At 32.6% G+C, this 24,113-nt stretch overlaps 1 protein-coding gene and 1 long non-coding RNA gene across 2 annotated transcripts; one reads left to right on the top strand and one right to left on the bottom strand.

The window, feature by feature from the left end:
* Positions 1–10,983: 10,983 nt before the first annotated feature.
* On the top strand, positions 10,984–24,010 carry LOC112741957 (probable inorganic phosphate transporter 1-9). Its single transcript, XM_025791152.3, has 3 exons — positions 10,984–11,471; positions 12,710–13,021; positions 23,173–24,010. Exons 1-3 carry the CDS (start codon positions 11,068–11,070, stop codon positions 24,008–24,010), a joined length of 1,554 nt encoding a protein of 517 aa, XP_025646937.1. The 5' UTR covers positions 10,984–11,067.
* LOC114925135 (uncharacterized) lies at positions 18,891–21,315 on the bottom strand. The gene is made up of 2 exons (XR_003813471.2): positions 20,390–21,315; positions 18,891–20,007 (listed from the first exon to the last, which is right to left on the bottom strand). It is a non-coding gene; the product is annotated as an uncharacterized lncRNA (long non-coding RNA).
* Positions 24,011–24,113: the final 103 nt, after the last annotated feature.

Raw genomic sequence — 24,113 nt, 5'->3', positions numbered from 1 at the left:
CATGGCCAATGGCCAGCCAAGCTTCAGCAGGTGATCATGGATCAGCAGCAGGTGGATGAGCAACAACTAAGTTGCTCTTGATAACAAATTGCAAGCCTCAGTCCAAATGAATTTAGACATGGCTTTACAGCCAGCCAGGCTTCACATGCTTCATGAAACACTAGAATTCATTCTTAAAAATTTTGAATAAATTTTTGAAAACATTTTTATTTATTTATTTATTTATTTTTCGAAAACAGATGAGAGATTTTTGAAAATATTTTTGAAAGATTTTTTTGAAAACAAAACAAAAAGAAAATTACCTAATCTGAGCAACAAGATACACCGTCAGTTGTCCAAACTCGAACAAGCCCCGGCAACGGCGCCAAAAACTTGGTGCACGAAATTGTGATGTCCAGGCTTGAACAATCCCTGGTAATGGCTCCAAAGCTTGGTGCTTTGATCTTAATTCATAATTGTCACAACTTCGATACAACTAACCAGCAAGTGCACTGGGTCGTCCAAGTAATACCTTACGTGAGTAAGGGTCGAATCCCACGGAGATTGTTGGTATGAAGCAAGCTATGGTCACCTTGTAAATATCAGTCAGGCAGATATAAAGTGATAATGGTGTTTTCGAATATTATATAATAAAATAGGGGTAGAGATACTTATGTAAATCATTGGTAGGAATTTCAGATAAGCGAACGGAGATGCTTTTCGTTCCTCTGAACCTCTGCTTTCCTGCTATCTTCATCTAATCAGTCTTACTCCTTTCCATGGCTGGCTTTATGCAAGGGCATCACCGTTGTCAGTGGCTACATCCCCTCCTCTCAGTGAATAATATGCTCACGCACCCTGTCACGGCACGGCTATTCATCTGTCGGTTCTCGATCATGCTGGAATAGGATTCACCCTCCTTTTGCGTCTGTCACTAACGCCCAACAATCGCGAGTTTGAAGCTCGTCACAGTCATTCAATCATTGAATCCTACTCGGAATACCACAGACAAGGTTTAGACCTTCCGGATTCTCTTGAATGCCGCCATCATTCTAGCTTACGCCAGGAAGATTCTGGTTAGGAGATCTAAGAGATACTCATTCTAGCTTAATTCATGTAGAACAGAAGTGTTTGTCAGGCACGCGTTCATAAGGGAGAAGGATGATGAGCGTCACACATAATCATCACCTTCATCACGTTCTTGGGTGCGAATGGATATCTTAGAAGCGAAATAAGAAGAATTGAATAGAAAACAGTAGTACTTTGCATTAATCCTTGAGGAACAGCAGAGCTCCACACCTTAATCTATGGAGTGTAGAAACTCTACCGTTGAAAATACATAAGTGATAGGTCCAGGCATGGCCATGTGGCCAGCCCCCATGATCTAAGAACAATGCGTTCAAAGATGGTCAAAAAGACCCTAAGCTGATCAAAAGATACCTAATACAATAGTAAAAGGTCCTATTTATAATAAACTAGCTACTAGGGTTTACATGAGTAAGTAATTGATGCATAAATCCACTTCCGAGGCCCACTTGGTGTGTGTTTGGGCTGAGCCTGAGTGTTGCACGTGCGGAGGCCATTTGTGAAGTTGAACGCCAGTTTCTGTGCCAGTTTGGGCGTTCAACTCTGGTTTTGGATCCTTTTCTGGCGCTGGACGCCAGATTTGGGCAGAAGGCTGGCGTTGAACGCCAGTTTACGTCGTCAATTCTTGGCCAAAGTATGAACTATTATATATTGATGGAAAGCCCTGGATGTCTACTTTCCAACGCAATTGGAAGCGCGCCATTTCGAGTTTTGTAACTCCAGAAAATCCACTTTGAGTGCAGGGAGGTCAGAATCCAACAGCATCAGCAGTCCTTCTTCAACCTCTGAATCTGATTTTTGCTCAAGTCCCTCAATTTCAGCCAGAAAATACCTGAAATTACAGAAAAACACACAAACTCATAGTAAAGTCCAGAAATGTGAATTTAACATAAAAACTAATGAAAACATCCCTAAAAGTAACTAGATCCTACTAAAAACATACTAAAAATAATGTCAAAAAGCGTATAAATTATCCGCTCATCACTGGGCGTAGTGACAGACGCAAAAGGAGGGTGAATCCTATTCTAGTATGATCGAGAACCTCAGATGATTAGCCGTGCCGTGACAGAGCATTTGGACCTTTTTCATAAGAGGATGGGATGTAGCCATTGACAACGGTGATGCCCTTACAGAAATCTTGCCATGGAAAGGAGTAAGACTGATTGGATGAAGACAGCAGGAAAGCAGAGATTCAGAGGAACGAAAGCATCTCTATACGCTTGTCTGAAATTCTCACCAATGAATTACATAAGTATTTCTATCTTTATTTTCTATTTATTTATTATTATTATTCAAAAACTCCATAACCATTTGATATCCGCCTGACTGAGATTTACAAGATGACCATAGCTTGCTTCATACCAACAATCTCCGTGGGATCGACCCTTACTCACGTAAGGTTTTATTACTTGGACGACCCAGTGCACTTGCTGGTTAGTTGTGCGAAGTTGCGAAGTTATGTTTGGACCATGGTATTGTGCACCAGTTGTTGGTGTCATTACCAGGGAGAGAATGAACAAATTTTACAACGTCAGAGTAACAATTTCGCATACCACGGCTATTATTGATTTTTTTTATTCTTGTTATGGTAAGGTTTCTGATTGTTCAGTTTATTATGCTGATTATTAGTCTGAACTTCTAATTTGTTATTAATTATTGTTGAACAGTATCTTTTTTATCTTTGATTTATGTTTCTATGATTCTAATTCTTAATGTTCTGGTTGTAAGTTTATTGTTATGATTCTAATTTTTTAATTTCTATTTTTATTATTCTATTTCCTTGTATGTGTTTTGTGTTTGTGTTATTGCCTTGTATGTGTTTATGTTTGTTTGTTCCATTTTCTTATGGTTTTAGTTTTGAAAAACTCTCATCAGAAGCCACTTTAGAGTAGAAGAACCATTGCTACCCAATATTCACCATGTATGCACCTCTTTTGTTTGTGTTTGTTTGTTTGTTTATGTTTGCTTGTTTAATTCTGAGTTGCTAAGTTAGGTTTAATTGTGAGTTGTTGGGTTTAATTTTGAGTTGCTGAGTTAATAATAATAATTTTTTTATGTTTGCTTATTCTGAGTTATTGATTTTCTGAAATGTTGTTGCTAATTACGGGAAATGAATGGTGTCATTGCTGATTTTCTGATGGTTAAATTTTTTTGGCTGTATATTGAACATTATATTTGTCATTTACTGTGCGATTTGATCTGCTTGGTTAATAAGATTTGTTCACATAAATATATAGGAACATGAGGATCTGGGCTTTTTTTTCATCCATGGATAACTCATGGTTTTAAAATAGTCATCAAGAAAGTAAGCGAGGATGTAAAAGTGGAAATTTAAGGGAGTGGGTGAGGATCAGGGAGGGCATTGAGAAATTGGAGGATATACTACACAGATGATAGTGATATGAAAATGTACTGATCTTTGCCTGGCCCAAATAGTGGAGGTATTGATTAGTTGATTGCAATGTTATTGACTTTTGTTAGGGGTGAAACTGACCATCCTGTTCCAGAAAGTGAAGAAGATGATATGAAAAGTGAAGATGAGGATCGTTTTCTAATTTCTGCTGCTGAGAAAGGTTAATCTAAAGTTAAAGGAAACAAAGCACATAAGACAGCTGAGTAAGCTGGCAAAAATGCAGGTGTTAATCCTTAAAATGGAAAATCAAAAGTGCTGATGGAGATGAACCACAGCAGCAAGACATGTGAGATAAATATACTGATTTAGTGACATCATACATCTATATGGCAACCAGCCTTTGGTTTTTTTTAATAGGGTCACTGAAAAAGAACACTTTGTGCCTTTTGTTTAATTTATACTAACTGTTTTACACTTCTTTTTTTCTCCTGATAATGATTTTATATAATTTTTAGGAAAAAGAAGAAGAAAAAGAACAAATTGAAAGAACCTGATAAAAGGGAAAGTGCTCAGGCACCAAGCAATAGAGCAGCTCCTGGAAAGAAGGTTAACAACCTCTACTGATTTAGTTAGTTGAACTTGCACAAATTACTACTGTAGATTGATGTCATTGAACCTGTTTTCTAATGCAATCTGTTTCAATGGGAATAAATTGTTTGATTTTAGGTCAGTTTTAAATAGTCTATTATTTTACTTTCTTTTTTCAACGTCTCTTATCAATTATTCAGCTAGTTGCTTGCTCATGCAATTTTCAACTCACCCTGTTCTCTTCTGTTGAGAAGAGCTAAAAATGAGTCCTGTTTGTGTTTCTTGGTAAAGTTTTTGCTTTAATTTCTCAGTTTGGCACTCTTTAAATGTGTGGTGAAAAGATATTGCTTTTTTTGCATTTTTGGTACACTTTAAAAGCGTAGCAAAAGCCAATTTTTCTTGTAGTGTGAGATATTTATCGATTTGTTACTAGTTTAAAAGGAATTTGCAATGACATTTGTGATAGTATTGCAACTAATTAAATATATATTATTTCCTAGCAAATTAGTGACTATTTCGTAACTTTGCTTTTTCATTTAGACTAGTTTTGGTTTAGCGACAAATTTCTACAAATTTAATTAAGGATTTTTAAAGATTAACTATAGATTTGCTGCAAATTGTGATAGATTTGCGATCATATTAGCGAACAACTTGCGACGAGTTAGATTCGAAAATTTTCTCACTAATTAGCATTAACTAAGCATTCCATTTTGTCTACGAAGTTAGCTTGGATTTAGCGACGAGTCTACTACAGTAGAGTTTGACGCTAATTAGCGACTATCTATTTGTCTATTTCTTCTATGGAATTAGCTTATAATTTAGTGATGGATTTGCGACTATCTATTCGGTCGCTAAAAAACTTTTTCGATGAATTAGCGACTAATGTGTTTGCGTCACTGATCTGCAACTTGTAATTAGCGAGGAAAGCATTGGTTGCTAGACTGTAGCTAATCCGTCACAGACTATATTTTGCATCAGATTAGCGATGATTTTATGAATTTTTTGTGGTAACTAATCGGTCAAATTGTTGTAGTGATATGATTTGGAGACTGGTTGAGGGATACAAAGCCCATTTTTGGACTGATAAATGGATTCCAGGCTTTATCGAACTAAAAGTAGTTGCCTTGATTAACCTGGATGAGAATTGTTGAGTTTGGAAAGCTAATATTAAAATGATGATCAAATATTATTAAAATATTAATTAAAAGCTTATTAAAATATTACCAATTTTTTGTTTGATGTATTTGGTTTAGTGTGCAGGAAAGAAAATTAACTTTCATATTGGCCCAATTAAGCAAGTCCATCTTGATCACTAAACAAGTTTAGAATTATACCAATTTGTTTCAAATATAGTGGCTGAACTTTGAAAAAGAAAGAAAACCAAAAAGGCCCAAGTCCTTCAAAGCCCTTTTGATTACTCCCACTCTTGGTAATTGGAACTTGAAATTCATTTCAATTAATTCCTTGAAACTTCCACCGAAAGTTTCTCTCTTCTCTCTCTTACTTCGGTCACATCACTCAACAAAGAAGAAGAAAGAAAAAAATAGAAAGCACAGAAGGAAGGTTTTGAAGAAAGGCAAAAAGATTGTTGCCAAATCAAAGCAAAGAAAAGGGGCTACAACTAAGTAGCTAGTCTCTCTCGGTCAAAGCACAACAAAAGTTTATTTCCTCATTTGTGCTACGATGAGGAACGAAGAAGAAAATCACAAGGTCTCAAGCACAGAAGAAGCAACCATGGAGAATGTGAAGTAAACATGATTCAGAAGCTCATCAACGCTCAGAATCAAAACTTGGGGCCAAAGTCAAGCTCAACAGACAAGATTGAAGAAGCTTGAAGAAAAAGGATGAGAGATAAAAGGTGAGCATGCATGCAACAGACTCGGTTCTCTCTCTTCTCTCTGATGAAGCCGCTGCTTGTCTCTGAGGTTGGAGAAGAAGTTAGTGTTAGGGTTGAACGTATTTCAACCTTGGAAGCTTCACTCTTCTATATTAAAGGTGAATGGCCAAGGGTTGAAAGTAAGGAGAGTAAGTAAAAAGCACAGAGTTCACTCTCATAGCTACCCAAGCTATTAGAGTTCTTCTCCTTCATGTAGTTCATTTAGTATTTCTTTTCTCAGTTTTGATCGGTCTAAGTCTCATTGTAAAAGGCAAACATGGTGATGTTTGTAAAAAAAAGCCAATGAGAGGTAAAAGGCAGTGAGTTAAACAGTGAGAAAAAGCCATAAGATGTCTCAGTGTTTCTTTGTACATCTTTCTGTTTTGTGTCATAATCCTGTGGGGATTTTCTTACAAATTGGGTTAGCACTTTGTTGTTGAAAGCTAGATTGAGGTCTAGTCAAATTCATATTGGGGTTAGAATCTGAATTTGTCCCAGATAGGATTAGGTAGATCCTAAGGAAGCATAGGTGTTTGTAATCTTGAAAAAGAGATAGTAAAATTCCATCATAGTTGTGATGGAGACTGGATGTAGGCTACATTGCACTAAGTAGCTGAACCAGGATACATCTGGTGTTATTTCTTCTTCTCTACTTCGATTCTATTTGTTACTTAGGAGACAAAATGAAAATGTCTCTCAACTTGGTATGAGACAAAAGTAAAAATATATCCTAAGTTTCTGTGAGAAAGTAAAAGCACTATACAACAAAAAAAGAAGCTAAGACGATTCAACCCCATTCTCTTAGCCACTGATAACCATCAAGAATAAAATTACAGAAAAAGTTGTTGATTATAATATTGCTGATGGAGAATGGAATTGGGATGCTTTATATCAAGTTCTACCAGAAAAGGTCACAGAATTACTACATATAATTAAAGCTCCCAAACCTAATATTGGAGATGATTATAGAAGAGTATTTGCAAGACCAGATGACGGTTTCCAATGACCAGATACGCGCTGGAGGCAGCGGCACTGCTAGTGTAGCACTGACATCAACACCTAGTCCGCCGCTTCAGCAAGGGGAAGACGACGACGATTATCGTGATCTATAGGGTTTAGGGATTTAATTTATTTTATGCCTATTTCACTGTATTTTACTTCTTTGACTTTTTATTATATTCGAACCCTTGATATTTAATAAAATCATTAGTTGATTTCTGGTAATTTTAAATTTGTGCCTAATTAAATTGTCCTAGGCTTTTGTGTTTTAAATAATATATGAATCAAGTTACTCTGGGACGATTTATGCATGAAATGCATTGCTCAAAAATACATAAATCGTCCCAAACCTTTGTGTGTTACCAAATGTATATAAATCGTTCTAAGCCTTTGTGTCTAGTTCGCCGCACTCTTTTCTCCTTGTTTCTTCTGCTTGCTGTTGCTCTTGCCACCATTACGTCCGCCTCTTTTCCTCTATTTTTCTCCATTGCAAGGTGCTATGCTTCTACTCTCTTTTTAATTTTCTTTTTCTTTTTTCAGCTTATTAGCTTTTCAATTTTTACTATCTTATATCTTTTTTCTTTGATCAATTCATATATAGCTTATTTGCATCTTCCTTAACTGCATTAGACTAGAAATTGGAAGAATTTGTTTGGATTTAATGTTGATTTAGAGTTTTAAAAGTATTTTATTTGTGTTTAATTGTTGATTTCATTGAAGTTGATTATGGTGATGGATTGTTTGGATTTGATGTTAATTTGAGATTTTTAGATTTTTTAATTTGTGTTTAATTCTTGATATTGTTGAAGTTGATGATGGTGGTGGAGTTTAAGAGATGTAAAGGTTGTAGTGGCAATCAAGGTGTCAATGGTGGTATTAGTTATATTGTATGGTGTTGGGTGATAGTGATGGTGATTATGGTAGTTTAAAAGAGAGGATAATAAAGATGAAATGAGAGAGGATAAAATTGGTAGTGGAGAGATGGTGGTGTTTTGAGAGTGAAAATGACAATGGTGGCTGCACGATTATTGAAGGAGATAAGAAGATGAAGGAAGAAGAAGAGGATGAAAGTAGTTGGCATTCAAACGTTGTGTTTTATCTCTGAGAAAAACAATGACGTTTTTCTTTTCAGCATAGGGACTGATTTGTCGTCCTTGTAACATGTGGACACTTAATGGTCATGTGTGTGAGTAGTTAATGCTTCAGGTCAATATTTTCAGTTAATAAAAAATGGGATAATTTGGTTGGGGCTAATTTGACCAACTAATAAACTTCGAGATCATTTTTTTTTAATAAACGAGCTCAACACAGTAACGTGGAGCAACAGAAATAAAAGAACTCAGACAACAAAGCAACAAACAACCTGAACACAATCCCTTTTGTTATCTTCGGCATTGCCATCAACAACAGAAGGGATCCGCACTACGCCACTCTCTATAATTGGTCAAAGATTTATGAAACACCTCTTGAACACCTGCTTCCTTGTTGTTAAATATCCGTCCGTTTCTCTCCAGCCAAACATTCCATATAACTGCAAAAAAATATATGAGCCACTTGTTGTGCTCTTCTTTCTTGCTAATGACACCCATCCAACTCTCAAAGTGCTCTTTCAGTGAACCCGAAATAGACCACAACCTCCCAAATTCAGATAGCCATTCACACCACACCTACCAGGCAAACTCACAACCAAGAAACAAGTGGTGAATATGTTCCACATCTTTTTTACACAAGACACACATGTTATCATCGTGGTTAATAATACCCAGTCTATGCAATCTTTCTTTAGTATTTACTCTTCCTATTAAAGCAAACCAGATAAATAACTCCACTCGTGGCAGAACCAAATCTTTCCATATGGTTCTGGTGAAACTGTAGCTGGTAATATCCTCCGGAAGCGTTTCTGACTGCAGCACCTGCACAAAAGAGTTAGTTGAAAAAATACCTTCTTCGTCAAACTTCCAAACAACTCTATCTTGCGTATCACGTGCTATCTTTACTGGTCTTAAAGTCTCATGTAATTGATCCACTAGTTCCAACTCCCATTGGTATAATTCTCGCCTCCACTGGAAGTTCCAAATCCACTCTAACCCATCCCAAAACTCACAATCCCCTATAACAGATCCTGTTTGGTTTGAAATAGAGAAAAGTCTTGGAAAACGCATCTTAAGTGAACCACTTTGCAGCCAAACATCTTCCCAAAATCGAGTCCTCCTTCCATCACCAACCTCCATAGCTAACCCAGCAATCATCTTATCTCTCACATTATGGTCCTTAAACTGCAACTAACAGATATCCTTCCATGGAACTCCTCGACTAGGCAATGTCTGAGCTGACAATATCCTATTGGGGTTCAAGTTACGACAAGAGCACACAACCTTCTTCCATAACGGACACTCATCTTTTGAGAAACGCCACCACCACTTGAAGAGGAGAGCTGTGTTCCTCATCACGACATCACCCACCCCCAATCCTCCCAACTTTTTAGGAGCCTGAACCACTTCCCACTTAACAAGTGCCATTCCATGTCTGCCTTCCTCCTTGCTCCATAGAAATTTTCTCTGCAGCGAAATCAACTTCTCTGCCACTGCCTTCGGCATCTTATACAGACTCAAATAGTACACTGGTAAACTATATATTCAATACAGACTTAATCAGGACTAACTTACTAGTTTTGTTAAGGACTTTCGCCTTCCATAGACTAAGCTTCTCCTCGACCTTATCAATGATCGGTTTTCACGTGCTGACCCGTCTTAGGTTTGCTCCCAAGAAAATGCCAAGATATCTGACTGGAAGGTTCGCCTCCTTGCACCCTAATAAATTGCACATATTGTATGTCCATGGCTGTTCGCAATTAATTGGGATCAGGCTGGAATTATCGAAGTTTATACTTAACCCCGACATCATTTCAAAACACCTTCGAGATCATTTTGTATATTTTAAAATTTAAGAAACTAAAATGTTCGACTTTAAAGATTTCAAAAACTAATTTGGATGATTACTCTTATTTTTATCATTTATTCATAATATGATATTTCTTTATTTTTATTATTAAAATTTTGAATTTTACATAATTTTATAGAATTATTTAATTATTATCATATTAATGATTTTACTAATAACTTATTAATTAAACTACTGATCTAATAATTTGATTGGTTGATTGTTGGTTTTGTTTTAATAACTATGCTTTTACCGTTTGTTAGTGAAATTTGTTGGTTATTTATTTGATTAGTTTACCAAATTTTATGAATGTCCAAAGGTTCAGCATGAGCACTCACTTTTCATAAATTAGGTTGATGCCCTCTAAAAAGGGAAAGAAAAGTCTTCCTCCGCGAGGATCATCTACATTTCATTTTGATGATAATAAAATATAAAAAATTGAAATATTAAAATTTATATTTTTATATTTTATTTGATAATAAATTAAAATAAATTATAAAAATTTAATTTATTCTTATTTTTTTATTCAAAAAAATTAAAAAAATACAATAATAAAAAATATAATTATAAAAAATTAATAAAAATAAAAAAAATAAATTATATCTCTTATTAATATTTTAGTATCTTTTCTATTAGAATAAATACAAAATACATTAATTTAATGTCTTTATTCTTTAAACATAATATCTCTATTTATATCTCATCTACCGGACATAATTTTGTCTTACTATATACCTATCTCAATATTTTGCCCTATAAATAAACGCACTTTATATAACATACATCTATATGATGGAGAAAGATCCGTATAATTCTTCCACGCATCCAAGGAAAAAAGATCTCAATTGACTTAAAATGAGACTCGTCAAAATGTCTTTTATAACGATGAAGTAATAATTTTAAATAAACACACAAATAATAAGTCATTTAAATACTTTTCTCTATTAATATTGAGTGGAAACAAAAATTGTTAACAAAATTCTCAATACAAAATTATTGATTATCGTACTCAGAACTACTGTAAAAAGTACTTTTTACTGAGAAAAGATTGTTTTAAAAAACAAAAACTAAAGCATAAGCATTGATGATGTGCTACAAAATTTTAGAATTTTTTATTATTAGCAATTAGTATCACAGAGAAGTAATTTTTTCCAATTGTCACATTCAACCAATTTAATACCCTTATCATAATAACACTTTAAAACACACTTGCATATATTATGATTATATCTTCTGGTATGCTGTGATGGCGAGAACGAGGTTGAGGGTGCTTTCAACCCTAGACACGGCTAAGACACAATACTATCACTTTAAGGCCATCATAATTACCGGCATGGGACTCTTCACCGACGCCTACGACCTCTTCTCCATCACCATCGTCATAAGGATGATTGGAAGGGTGTACTATAGCGACCACCATAACGGCCAAAACAAGTACAAAACTCCTCCCGTTGTGGAGTCTGCTCTAGTGGCCGTTTCCCTGATAGGCATGGTCATTGGGCAGCTTGTTTTTGGTAGACTCGGGGACCTCAAAGGGCGTCGTTGGGTCTATGGACTTGCCTTGCTACTTATGATATTTGGCTCCTTGGGGTGTGGCTTCTCCATTTGCATTAGAAGAGCATGCGTTCTCCTCAGCCTAGGCTTCTTCAGGTTATTTAATTCTCATTTTTCACTTTAAATAGAATATTAGATGATTATTTATTATACCTAGGCGCATCAATCGAGTGATGAAGTGATAATTTATTGAATTTATATATCTTTCTTATTATACATTATCTTTTCGGTAAATACTCACTCACTAATTTTTGTAGAGGCGTCAAAATGAGTTAAATTTATCAACAAATCAGTTTACTCATTTAAACAGGTAAATTTTGTCTCTAAAATTAAATTCATTTAAATTTTGGGATAAATTGACTGAACTCAATTAATCCAAAAAAATAATGAGTTAAATGAGTTATGCCACGAGTTAAACAAGTGATCCATTTATTTTTTTTGTTTATATCTTTTTAAAATAAATTAACATTTGTAACCGATATTTATCTTGACCCAACCCAAAAATCTAATTCATTAACTAAAAGAATACTATTTATTTAAGATTTTTTTTTATCTAAAAATGATATCTTTTGTCAAAATATTTTTTAAAAAATAAAATAAAAGAAGAAATGGACTAGCTCGTTTAACCTGTCAGATTAATTATAAACGGTTCGAGTTAAGAAATTATGGTCCGCAAATAAAACGAATTTAAATAAGTCGGGCCTAAATGGTTCGGGTTGACCCGTTTAACAATTCTACTAATTTTTAAAGAGAAAAATTTAAAAATAAACAATTTTAATTTATAGTAATTATAGCCAATAATTTAACACTTTTAATCCAGTAATTCAATACTATATTTTTAGTCAATATTTTCAAACAATAATGCCAAAGAGATAAAAAAAATAATTAAATTTAACTTATTTAATATTTATTAATTATTACAATAATAATAGGTATTAAATAAAATAAATTTCGACTGTTTTTAACTAATTTTTTTTAGTTATCAAATATTTTTAATTTTTAAATATTACTGATTAGTTATCAGCAAAGATAATACATTATGTTGATTATGTGTCGCTATTAATTTCAAAATTCGATAATGATGCATTAAACTTTAGAGTTCAACTTTTATAATGCGATTGTGAGATATATGTCTATATATAAGTAAATAATTTTTACATTATTTGAAGTGCTTTTAAATTAAACCCTAAAATTTATGCATGTAACTACATTTTAAAACATATAAAGCTTTCATTTAATTTGAAGTTGTTTATATCTCAATGTATAAGAGATTAATTAACATGTGAATGGCCATGAATTCATTTCAATTTGAAGTTAATTTTCTTGTAAATTAGGTTCTTGTTGGGGCTAGGGATTGGAGGAGACTACCCTCTATCATCAACAATCATGTCTGAATTTGCCAACAAAAAGACAAGAGGCTCTTTCATAGCGGCGGTTTTCTCCATGCAGGGTTTCGGCATATTGGCAAGTGCCACCGTCACCATAGTGGTGTGCTCCATATTCCGCCGTGCTGCTAGCTCGGATAACCATACGCCGGGACGGCCACCGGCGACGGCTGACTTTGCATGGAGGTTGATACTTATGTTGGGTTCAATTCCGGCAGCCTTGACTTACTACTGGCGTATGTTGATGCCCGAAACAGCCAGGTACATATATACCCCTTTTGGACATTTCACATGCATTTACGCCCTTATCTTTTTTGTTATCTATACCAATATATAATGGGGATATAGGAGTTTGGTATCCAATTCTTTCTTCCCATTTTACCCTCTTTCTTCTTTTTTTTTCAAAAAAATATTTTACCCACTTCACTTTTAATATAAAAAAAACTGTTACTATGTATTTAATTTTTTTATTTTTTTTAAAATTATTTTTACCTATGACAAAATTTAAAACTAATTCATTTTATTTCAAATAATAACATAATTTATTGATATTCTATAACAAAATTAATTAAATTACAATACACGGTTTAAATACTTCTGATGTCTATTGTTTATCTTAAAAAAAATTACATATAAACGTGTACTTTTAATTAAATCTATACCAATTTATTAAATTATAATACACGGTTTATATATTTTTCTGATGTCTATTGTTTATATTTAAAAAAAAATTACATATAGAAGAGTACTCCTTAATCAAATCTATACCAATATATAATGGATTATACCAATATATAATGGGATAGAAAAATTTAGTATCCAATTTTTTCTCTCTATTTTACCCCTATTTTTTTAAGTTTGTTAAACACTGAATTCAATATAACAAACTGTTACTACGTCCTCTATTTTTTTTTTATCAAAAAAATAATTTATCAAACTAATTCACTTTCAACCCCACCACATGTTTTAAAACTGATTTACTTCCAATAAAAAACTGTTACCACTACGTACTCAATTTAAAAACTGACCCACTTTCAATAAAAAACTGATCCACCTTCAGTCGTACTTAACTCCCAACAAAATTAAATTACTCTTTCACTTTCAATTTTGGTCTCGCAAACGTTTTTCTTCTCTGCATCTTGCTATCACGAAATCAACAATCACGTCAACGTCGACCACTTGGACAGAATCTGCTAGGCGAAGAAGACAGAAAATGACCGAAGAACAAAGATAGCAACACCTGACCGAAGAACAAAGATAGCAACTTATTTGGAGATGATTCGACAAGAAAACAAGTTGTCATATTAATTGATACAACTTCAATTCCAATTCCAACTCCAATGCCAAACACAAGTGGAGGTACCACAAACATAAGAGTAGCCCGATTGACTACAATTAAAACAGGCAAATAAAAATCTATAACAATATATAATGTCGATACGGATTAACCTCTTTTTTAATTCTTTATTCCAATAATTTATTCGTTTATTAATTTTATCCGTTTTCAATTTTTCTTATTTCTCTTTCCAATTCTGAATTTGCTTCTCTGCATGTAACAATTATTTGGATAAGTTTTTGTGATTTTCTGAACTAGATAGTGACTATGCTAAATGTTGATTTTAGACGCCATGTATGAAAGGAGAAAAAAAATAATTAGGAGTGATAAATAATTTTTTTATCGATCTTATCATTTTATTTTGGGTATATTCTTTATGTGAGTACTTTATACCAATAGTTAATCTCATTATTCAATTTTTAGTGCTTCTCCTCTCACCATTAGGTGCACTTTTCTGTATTATTACTGTTGCCATCATTCTCCTTCCTTCAATATCGTGATTGTATCGCCTCCATCTTTTCCTCGCTTCCATTCACTACAATTGCAAATTTTATACCGTTTTGCTATAGTTATTAATTTCACGCATAACTTTCACCTTCATTTTCCTTTCTCTTCAGTTTACTTACCAAACTGTATTAATTCTTATATATTTTTAATCTATCTTTCACATCTAAAGTTTTCTTTCATCAATTTAATTTTAAAAAATTATTTTTTATCTGATATTTGTTTTTTAATTTTTTTTATATGCATATACCTATCAATAATGAACCGAAGAACTCTTATAAATTATTTTGTTAATTTTTTTTATTTTTTTAAACGATTTTGTACAAGATAAAATTAATTTTTAAATTTTTTAAAGTATTAATTATGTAGAATATTTTTTTAAATTTTAAGTGCATCAATATTTACCTTTTAGTTAAATCTCATTTTTTTAAACTGTTTTGTATTTAATGATGTTATTTTTTTAATTTTCTAAATTATTGATTATATAAAGTATTGTAATTAAAATTTGAGTACATAAATATTTATTTTTAAATTAAATTAAATCAATTATACAACAAAAAATTTACTAATTTTTTATTCCACAATATTATTTGTTTGGCATATAGTCCTGATTATTTGATGAGTTTAATTTTGATGGTGATTAGATGTACATGTAAAACTATTTTACACTAATAGGATATCAAAATTAAATTCTTATTTGATTGACATAAAAAGACGCAAAAAAAATTGTAACTACCAATGATTTGTTAAAATATTGATATGTTTATTTCCTAAACTGTTAATGATGTAAAGTTCTGACATTTAAGTATATGCAAATTTGTTTATAATTCAATTAAAATAAATAATTTATATTTCAAAAAAATTAATTAATTAAATATTATTTATTTGGTATATAGTATTGATTATTTGATTGGCATATAAAAGATGGAAAAGAAAATGTATGTATCAATAGTAAAGTGAAAAAACTCTCAAAGGATATTTTGCTAATTATTTTTTAAATTTTTAATCAGTTCTATGTCGGTTAATATTTTTTTTTATTAAATATTAGATTGACATATAACATTAAAGATATGGTAGGATAATAATATCTATGAGTTAGTTTTTTTAAATAACCTGATAACACAATAAATATCTAAATTTTCTGTTAAAAACAGTTTCAACCTTTACAATATTATACAGGCTAATTTAGATAGCCAAAATAAACTAAAATAAATAACAACAAGAAGATATAGAATTTTACTTTTTGTTATATAATACAAAAATAATATAATAATACAATAAACTGTAATAAAAATAAAGTAAAATAAGTAACAATAAGAAGATATAGAATTTTATTTTTTGTTCTGTAGTACAAAGATAATATAATAATCTAATAAATTGTAATATTCTGGTACAAAAGAACATAAAATTTAATCAAAAATACTATTTGTACACCAAAATCAGCCACCAATGTATTTGTGTATAATAAATATATGTGTAGTTTAATTTATTTTCAATGTATATTTGTATTCTAGCATGTATTTTATACGGATGGCGGACTTTGGTGTACACATAGCATAACTCAAATTTAATATTATTCTTTTCAGTAGCTTTTTATCTTTTTATTTTAATTTTATTAAAAATACTAATATAATTTACTTTTAACTTTTAACTTTTAACTTTTAAGATAAATGTAAGGATGTGACATTTTATGTATTAGATAATGTAAAAAATTTATTATAGAAGAAGTTAAGAATATAAGAGAGAGAAAGAAAGAATTTTTTAACCTATTAAATATGAGTTATATCAAGTGATGATTAAGAATAAAACAAACATACAACTTATATAATAGTAGTCAAATGTAAGAAGTAATGACAGTCTTTTATTCTAAGGGTCTATATTAAATTGCAACTTAATTTTATAATTATTAGTTAAAAACTTACATTAATATACTATTTTTGTTATATTAGTTAAAATAATGTATTTAATATTATTTTTAAGGATTACTGACATCAAATTTTGATAATTTGAGCAAAAATTTTGAATGTTTTATTTCGTACATTTTTTTAATAGAATAATAAGACAACTTAAAATTCATATCAAGAAAAAACTACTGTTTTCATACATTTAGATATTCAGAAGACACAAAAACCAATTCTTTAACAACACTTCAACGACTCATAAAAGTTAACATAATAAATGATTATAGATCAAAGTGATAGACAAGATTGAAAGTTGCGATAATAGTACTTTGTGATAATTAATTACGATTGGGTAAAGAGAAGGTGTGAGGAGAAGAAGAAAATGAGAAAAGAGAATAAGGCAATAATAGTGTACGATAGAAATAATAGTAAGAGAAAATAATAGTGTGTGATACAATAAGAAGATATAATAAAAGTATACATTAATAATTTAAAAAAAATTTAAATTAAAGATAATTTAATAAATTGAATATAAAATTAAAAAAATAAAATATTTTTTATCTATTAAAATTATGAATATAAAATTAAAAAATAAAATAACTTATAAAATTTTTATATTTATTTTTAAATAAATTTTTTATTTTTAAATTATTTTATCAAATCTATAATTAATTGAATTAATTGAATTTGTCCCTACTATATTAAGGAATCAATATATTAAGGAATCAATTTAATTGAATAATCTTGAAGCGTTTATATAGTTATTTTTATAATCAATAAATCTGACAATTTTTCAAGACTCAAAAAATTATTAATAAGAATATATATGATGAATTACGAAGATTTTTTTCAGGTACACAATTTTTATATTCTCCTATTTTTTTATTAATTATTCTTATAGTTTGATATTTAAAAATAAAAAAATAAACATTCTCATTTCTTCTTTTTTTTTCATTACTTATAAGAAAATGAAGACCTCTTCAGATTCATATTTAGGGTTTAGGGTTTAGGGTTTAGGGTTTATTGTATATTTTTATAATTTAACATTTTAAAATTTTTTTATAATAGTTTTAATTTTAACAAAATATTATATAAATAAAGTCATGCCAATATTAAAATAATAAAAAATATTTATTTAATAAATTTAAAAAATAAATAATATATTAGCAAAAAATAAATTTAATTTTTTTAAAAAATAATAAAAAAGCGGCTGAACAGGCACGATAGTGCCTGTTGAGCCGCTAGTCTAGATAATTTGATTTTGTTCATTATCGAAATGGTTGGATTAGAAAATACATCTATTTGTGAGTATCACTTTCATCCATCTCATGATCGTATAAATTGGATTGGAAAAGTTGTGTAATTAATTACTAACGTTATTTTTGCCAATAGTATTCGACAATGACGCTGATATTTACATGCATATAGTTGAGCTTCTTCATTAATTATGTACGTATAGTCAATTAGTCTTAATCAGTGGTCCTTGTCTCATAGCTAGCTAGCCTTTGATTTCCAGGAGACAGATTAACATGTTATTAGACATCTTTATATCTAATTACCTATTAGTATGTATTAAGAGTTTAATTTTGATGGATTAATAGTCTAAAATATTTTTAGAATTGTCCAATTATATCTATTTATTTAGATAATTATTCATGTAATCAATATAAAAGATAATTATATTTTCTTGACATAGTATTATGATGGACTCTTTTTTAAATTCGGCAAGTGCATCAAATCATATCAACTAACACCACAATGAGTGCATGGATTATCATTTTCACAAGAATTAATGGACTAAGCAAGCAATGATTAACTGATTATTCTAGTTAGACAATTAAAAATTAGGGTTTAGAGACATTTAGTATCTAAAAACAAAGAATTAAATGAAAACAGTTTATAAACGGTTAAGAAAGTAATATGAATAAAAGCATTAAAGTTTTGGAGATTTTTAAACTTCAGAAAAAATGCTTTTCACGAGCTATCTTGATTATCATGCAAAGATGTATATATGGCAAATCATAGTTAATCAAACTCCAATCTTTTGGTGATTCAATTTCTCTTAACTAATGAATCGTCAATTCCTTAATCAATCGATTATGATAAGAGGTGAGGCACATTTATTGATTCAAAACCACATCATTCTTAAGAACTAAACCTAGTTGATTTAATGTCACTTATCAAACTAATTTTAAAGTTTAAAGAATTATGAGAAGAAGTATTCAAACTTAATTCCAATAACTAACTTTTTTAAGTTAATAATAAAATTCAATTCGGATTAGAACTATTTCTCAATATATTCAAATCCTTGTGATAAAGAACAAAAACTTGTTTCTTAAGAAAACATCAATGCATTAATCAAAAGTAAAAAAAAAAAATTATAATATTAGTCCATTAAAATAAACAGAATTTCTAATCTTAACAGAGGAGATTAGTTGCTTATGATGCAAAAAAAAAAAAAAAAAACAAAAACTATAAATTGAAAATGGCTGAAGGAAAAAGCTCACGTGTGTGTCTCTTACCCTCTTAAATGCTAATCCTAAACCTAAGATTTAGCATTCAAAGCTCAATCAAAATAAAACAAAATCAAATTTAATCTAATTAATATTTCTTATATAGTTTTCTCTCTCAAGTTAAGCTAGGTGATTCTCTTCGTAATTGACAATCAATGCTTGACATCATGGCCTGTGCTTAATCTTTTTTTTTTTTTTTTGGTTTACCTAAACGGTATCCCCCAACCCGATAGGTTAAAGACTAATTCGTCGCGAATTTGAGCTTCATTTAAGGGTCTGCCGCTGGCTAATGAGTTGCTGTATACACAAGGCGGGGTTCGAACTCCCGACACTTGCTTAAGCGGACGAGTGAGCTAACCACTCGACCAATCCAAGTTGGTTTAATCTTTAATCATCTCATCAAGTGCTTAGAGGTGTGGAGAGATTAGTAAAGGACTTAGGAAGCCCTAGAGGTTGGCCCAAGAGGTACGTTCAACACATGGAGAGTGAGTTGAACGCATGCCCAAGATTTGAGACCCTTGAGCCTATGTTTCAGCCACGTTGAACGCATGAAAGCTTGAGTTGAATGCATAGAGGATGAGCAGCTCCTGGAAGTGTAATTGGATGGTGCGTTGACATGGAGTGGCAAGTTGGACGCATGGCCTGATACATTAGCCGCATGGCTGCCCACATTGAACGCATGGAAGCTGGTTAGCTACTGGAGGGTGTATTGAAGTGGTGTGTTGAACGCATGCTTTGGTGCGTTAGACGCATGGGTGTCTTGGCATCCCTGGGAGTCACTGCTTGGCTTGCATTGGACACAAAGATTGGTGCGTTGAATGCACAACTCTCTGCTTGGTCTAGGGGTTTCTCTATTTGGTCCAGGAACTTCTCTGTTTGCATGGTGTGTTGAGCAGAACTTCTCTGTTTGGCTCTCTCCATTCCTTGCTTCTAGTATTACTCTTGCTTGCCTCTCTCCATCCTTGGTCTTTTCTAACTTTCTTTCACAATCTCCTATAATCAAAGAATTCAAAACAACTCAAAGTAATATTCGCTAAACTATGAAGTAATAATTGCTTAAAAAAAAGAATAGTTAACTTGTTGAATGAAATTCTAAGTGAAAAACCACTAAAGATGTGGATACATCACAACACCAAATTTGAGACTTTACTTGTCCTCAAGCAAAAAATAAAAGAAAATAATTGAATTCAATGAAGAATAATTAAATCTCTTAAAGTTCATGTCCATATTAACAATGGGTTTAGTGGCCTTGTGATCATAGACCGACTTTTCTTTCTTAATAACTCTTGAAGTCTCGAGAGCAACAATTCTCAAAAACTCAAGTTTGGATGATATTATGAGATCTCTTTTCTTAGTTTTTGGTTGATCTTTGAACCTTTTCTTTTGTTTCTTTTCACAGAGAGAGATATTTCCATTGTTTAACCCTTAGTGCTTCGTCTCAAGACAACTCTTGATTATGGGCTTTCGATCGATAATCCCGAGTTAGTTGACCCAAGTTATCGGGTGACAGAGCACCCCGCGGATCTAATTACCCAAGCCTCTCCTTGACACGGTTGCATCACAAGAATATAGCTAGAGATTTGATCCCAGACATCAATGTTTCAGATCAAAAGGCACTTCAGGAATGACCTTCTTTTTACTTGTTAAATTGTAGAAATGGTTCTCATAAAATTTGGAGAGAAACTGTATTGTATCATGTGAGGGAGCAGTAGGTTCCTTTTCTTTTCTCTTCTTTGATAAGGAGGATTGAGACTTGGGTGCCATTCCTTTTGTGTAGAGCTTGCTCAACCAAAATAATACTAAACTTAAAAATTTTGCTTGTACCCTAGTAAACAGAGAGAAAAATAGTGATAAAAAAAGAAGAAAAAAAAGGATGGTGGTGGTTGTATAGGAAGGAATATGGTGTAAAAGAAGGATAGAGAAGATAGAGGAATGGCCTTGGTTATAAGAATAAATGAAGAGTGACGAGGAGATAGGCTAGAGGAGTGAGGAAAAGATTCGGGTATGGGTAGAGACTAAGAAGTGGTGATGAATGATGGTGGTGAGGAAGGTGTATTTATAGGTGAAAGGAAGGGTTGGAATGGAGGGTGGAGTTTGAAAATTAAGATCCAAGGGTGTGCATGTGGGGGGTGTGGTTCGAAGCGAGTGAAGGAAAAAAGATAAAAGTTGCAAGAGAAAGAAGGGGTAAGATTGGATGGTGAAGGTGGTGCTTGGGATTTGTGTTGTGATTAAAGGTGGTCTTTGATTGATTGATGCATAGCTAGAAGTAACACATACATGTGGACAACTGAATGCACTTCATTGTTTCCTAGAGGGGTAGGTCACAAGCTTCCTTAATTCATTATCTTCAAAATTCAAACAAAAATAGAGGAAAAGCAAAAAATGAAAGCTAAATAGTATGAATGCATGCATGCATGGAATGAAAGAAGAATATACATGCACAAGACAAAGAGGGAGTGTGCATTGGACGCATGTTCCCCTGCCTTAGACGTACCCATACCAAACTTAAGTTTGGTTGTGGTGCGTTGAATGCACCTCTCTATACGTTAAACGCATGGCTAAAAGTGAGAGCCCAGTTGGCTTTGTTGGGGCTGTGTTAGACGCATGGTCCCTGTGTTAGACGCATGGTAAGAATTGAAAGTCAAATTAACTCTATGTGGGGTGCGTTAGACGCACTATGCCCTGCATTAGACGCATGGTCTAGATTGAGAACCATTTGGGTTCTGGTTGGGGTGCGTTGGACGCAACCTCCATGCGTTGGACGCAACCTCCATGCGTTGGACGCATGGCCAATGTGTATGTTCTAGAGACCCCTGTCTTGTGTATCTCTAAATCAAATTGCATGCATGAATCATAAGTAAAAGAAAAAGTAATAAAAAGCTAATGAAAACAATAATTCAAAGGATACTAATGATTGTGTTGCCTCCCAACAAGCTCTTTTTTAACATTACTAGCTTGTCGGTCAGCTCTTTAAGTCAGGATTTTGAACGGATTTTTGACGATCGATGTTGCCTCCAAGATAGTACTTCAATTTCACAGTAAACTTTCTCTAAGAATTTTCCTTGGTAACTTTAATATGGGCGTAAGGAGACACCTTGGTGATAGTAAAGGGTCCAGACTATCTTGATTTCAATTTTCCAGGAAAGAGCCTTTGAGTTGAATAGAAGCACATTTTGTCCAGGCTCAAAGGTTCTTGTTGAAATCTTCTTGTCATGCTATATTTTTGTCTTCTCCTTGTATAGCTTGGCATTTTTATAAGCCTCAACTCTAAACTCATCAAGTTCATTGAGTTGAAGCAACCTCTTCTCGCCCACAACTTTGGCATTAAAGTTGAGAAACTTAGTTGTCCAATAAGCCCTGTGTTCCATCTCCATTGGTAAGTGGAAAGCATTGTCATAAACAAGTTGATAAGGAGACATGTCAATTGGGGTCTTGAACGCAGTTCTATATACCCAAAGAGCATCCTCCAATTTCCTGGCCCAATCTTTTCTTGAAACTCCCATAGTCTTCTCTAGAATTCTCTTGAGTTCTCTGTTTGATAGTGAAGGACTTAAGAGGCCCTAGAGATTGGCCCCAAGAGATGCGTTCAACGCATGGAGAGTGAGTTGAACGCATGCCCAAGATTTGAGATCGTTGAGCCTCTGTTTCAGCCACATTGAACGCATGAAAGCTTGAGTTGAACGCATAACGTAATTCACTTGCCAATTTCAAAATCTCACTTTTTACATAAGAAGCTATGTTTGTCACATCATTCTTTTTTCGTTAACATAAAACATTTTAGTTCGTGGATGTGTATTTTTATCACGTTTTTAAATAATTTGATGATAGTTTTGTCAATAACAAAATTTAGGAACATTTTTGTTAATAGCAGAATAATTCGAATGCATTTTTAATTTTTTATTGGTTTACTCTTCTTTTAAATAAATTTTGCTCCAAAATTGAAAAGGAATCCTATGCGACCCATGAATTACACCAAAGAAACCCACAATAAAACGAATGGTTAATTACTATTGAATTTGTAACTTTCTTTATATATGAGTCCCACTATTTTAATATAAGAGTAATTAACCACTTATTTATCACTTTACCAACTCTCTCCTTTACACAATAGTAGATTTGACTCAAGTATAAAATTCTAAAGTAGAATGTGATCATCAGGTACACAGCGCTAGTGGAACAAAACGTGATGCAAGCAGCAAATGACATGGAGAAAGTGATGGATATCTCACTCGCTCAGATTGTTGAAGAAAACTTACCTCCACGCTCTAATTACGCTCTGTTTTCTAAAGAATTCTTTCGTAGACATGGTTCTGATCTCTTTGCTTGCACCTTTAATTGGTTTCTGGTGGACACTGTTTTCTACAGCAGCATTCTATTCCAATCTAAAATATACAAATTCAAAAACACAGATAAGGTAGATGTGTATCAAGAAGCCATTGATATTGCTAAGCTCCAAGCAATAATTAGTGCATGTTCCACCATCCCCGGCTACTTCTTCTCGGTGTATTTCATTGACCGTATCGGAAGAGTTAAGATCCAAATGATGGGTTTCTTCTTCATGGCATTGGCATTTTTCGCCATAGGGATTAACTATGATTCATTCTGGACCAAAGAAAGGAACAAATATGTTTTCTTGGTCCTGTATTGTGTTGCTTTCTTCTTCACTAATTTTGGACCCAACACCACGACATTTATAGTCCCAGCGGAGCTTTTTCCGGCCAGGTTTAGGTCAACGTGTAACGGTATTTCTGGGGCAGCTGGCAAGATTGGTGCGATCATCGGATCGGTAGGGTTTCTATGGGCGTCTCATGGCAAGAATGAAGATCGAGAGGGGTTTCCTGTAGGAATTGGAATGACTCCATCATTGTGCATACTTGGAGGAGTGTGCATAGTTGGTGTGGTTATCACCACTTTTTTCACCAAAGAAACTATGGGCAGGTCTTTGGAAGATAATGAGACTGAGCCTCTAGAAATTGAAGAAATAAATGATCTTTGAAATTTAATGAAAGGTGGGGTGGGTGTATGAAAATTTAATGAAGGTAAATCTTTGATATGAAAGCATGTAAGCTATGTATCTTTATACGCACATACTAGTACTT

This window comes from Arachis hypogaea, chromosome 14, assembly GCF_003086295.3.
Source record: "Arachis hypogaea cultivar Tifrunner chromosome 14, arahy.Tifrunner.gnm2.J5K5, whole genome shotgun sequence".
NCBI classification, from domain to species: domain Eukaryota; kingdom Viridiplantae; phylum Streptophyta; class Magnoliopsida; order Fabales; family Fabaceae; genus Arachis; species Arachis hypogaea.
Note: the sequence above shows the minus strand (reverse complement) of the source record. Positions and strands in the feature narration are given on the sequence as shown.

Coding starts and splice junctions, on each gene's coding strand:
- LOC112741957 (XM_025791152.3), top strand. CDS start 11,068: ATGGCGAGAACGAGGTTGAGGGTGCTTTCAACCCTAGACACGGCTAAG. Junction 11,472..12,709: donor CTCAGCCTAGGCTTCTTCAG/GTTATTTAATTC, acceptor CTTGTAAATTAG/GTTCTTGTTGGGGCTAGGGA. Junction 13,022..23,172: donor TTGATGCCCGAAACAGCCAG/GTACATATATAC, acceptor TGTGATCATCAG/GTACACAGCGCTAGTGGAAC.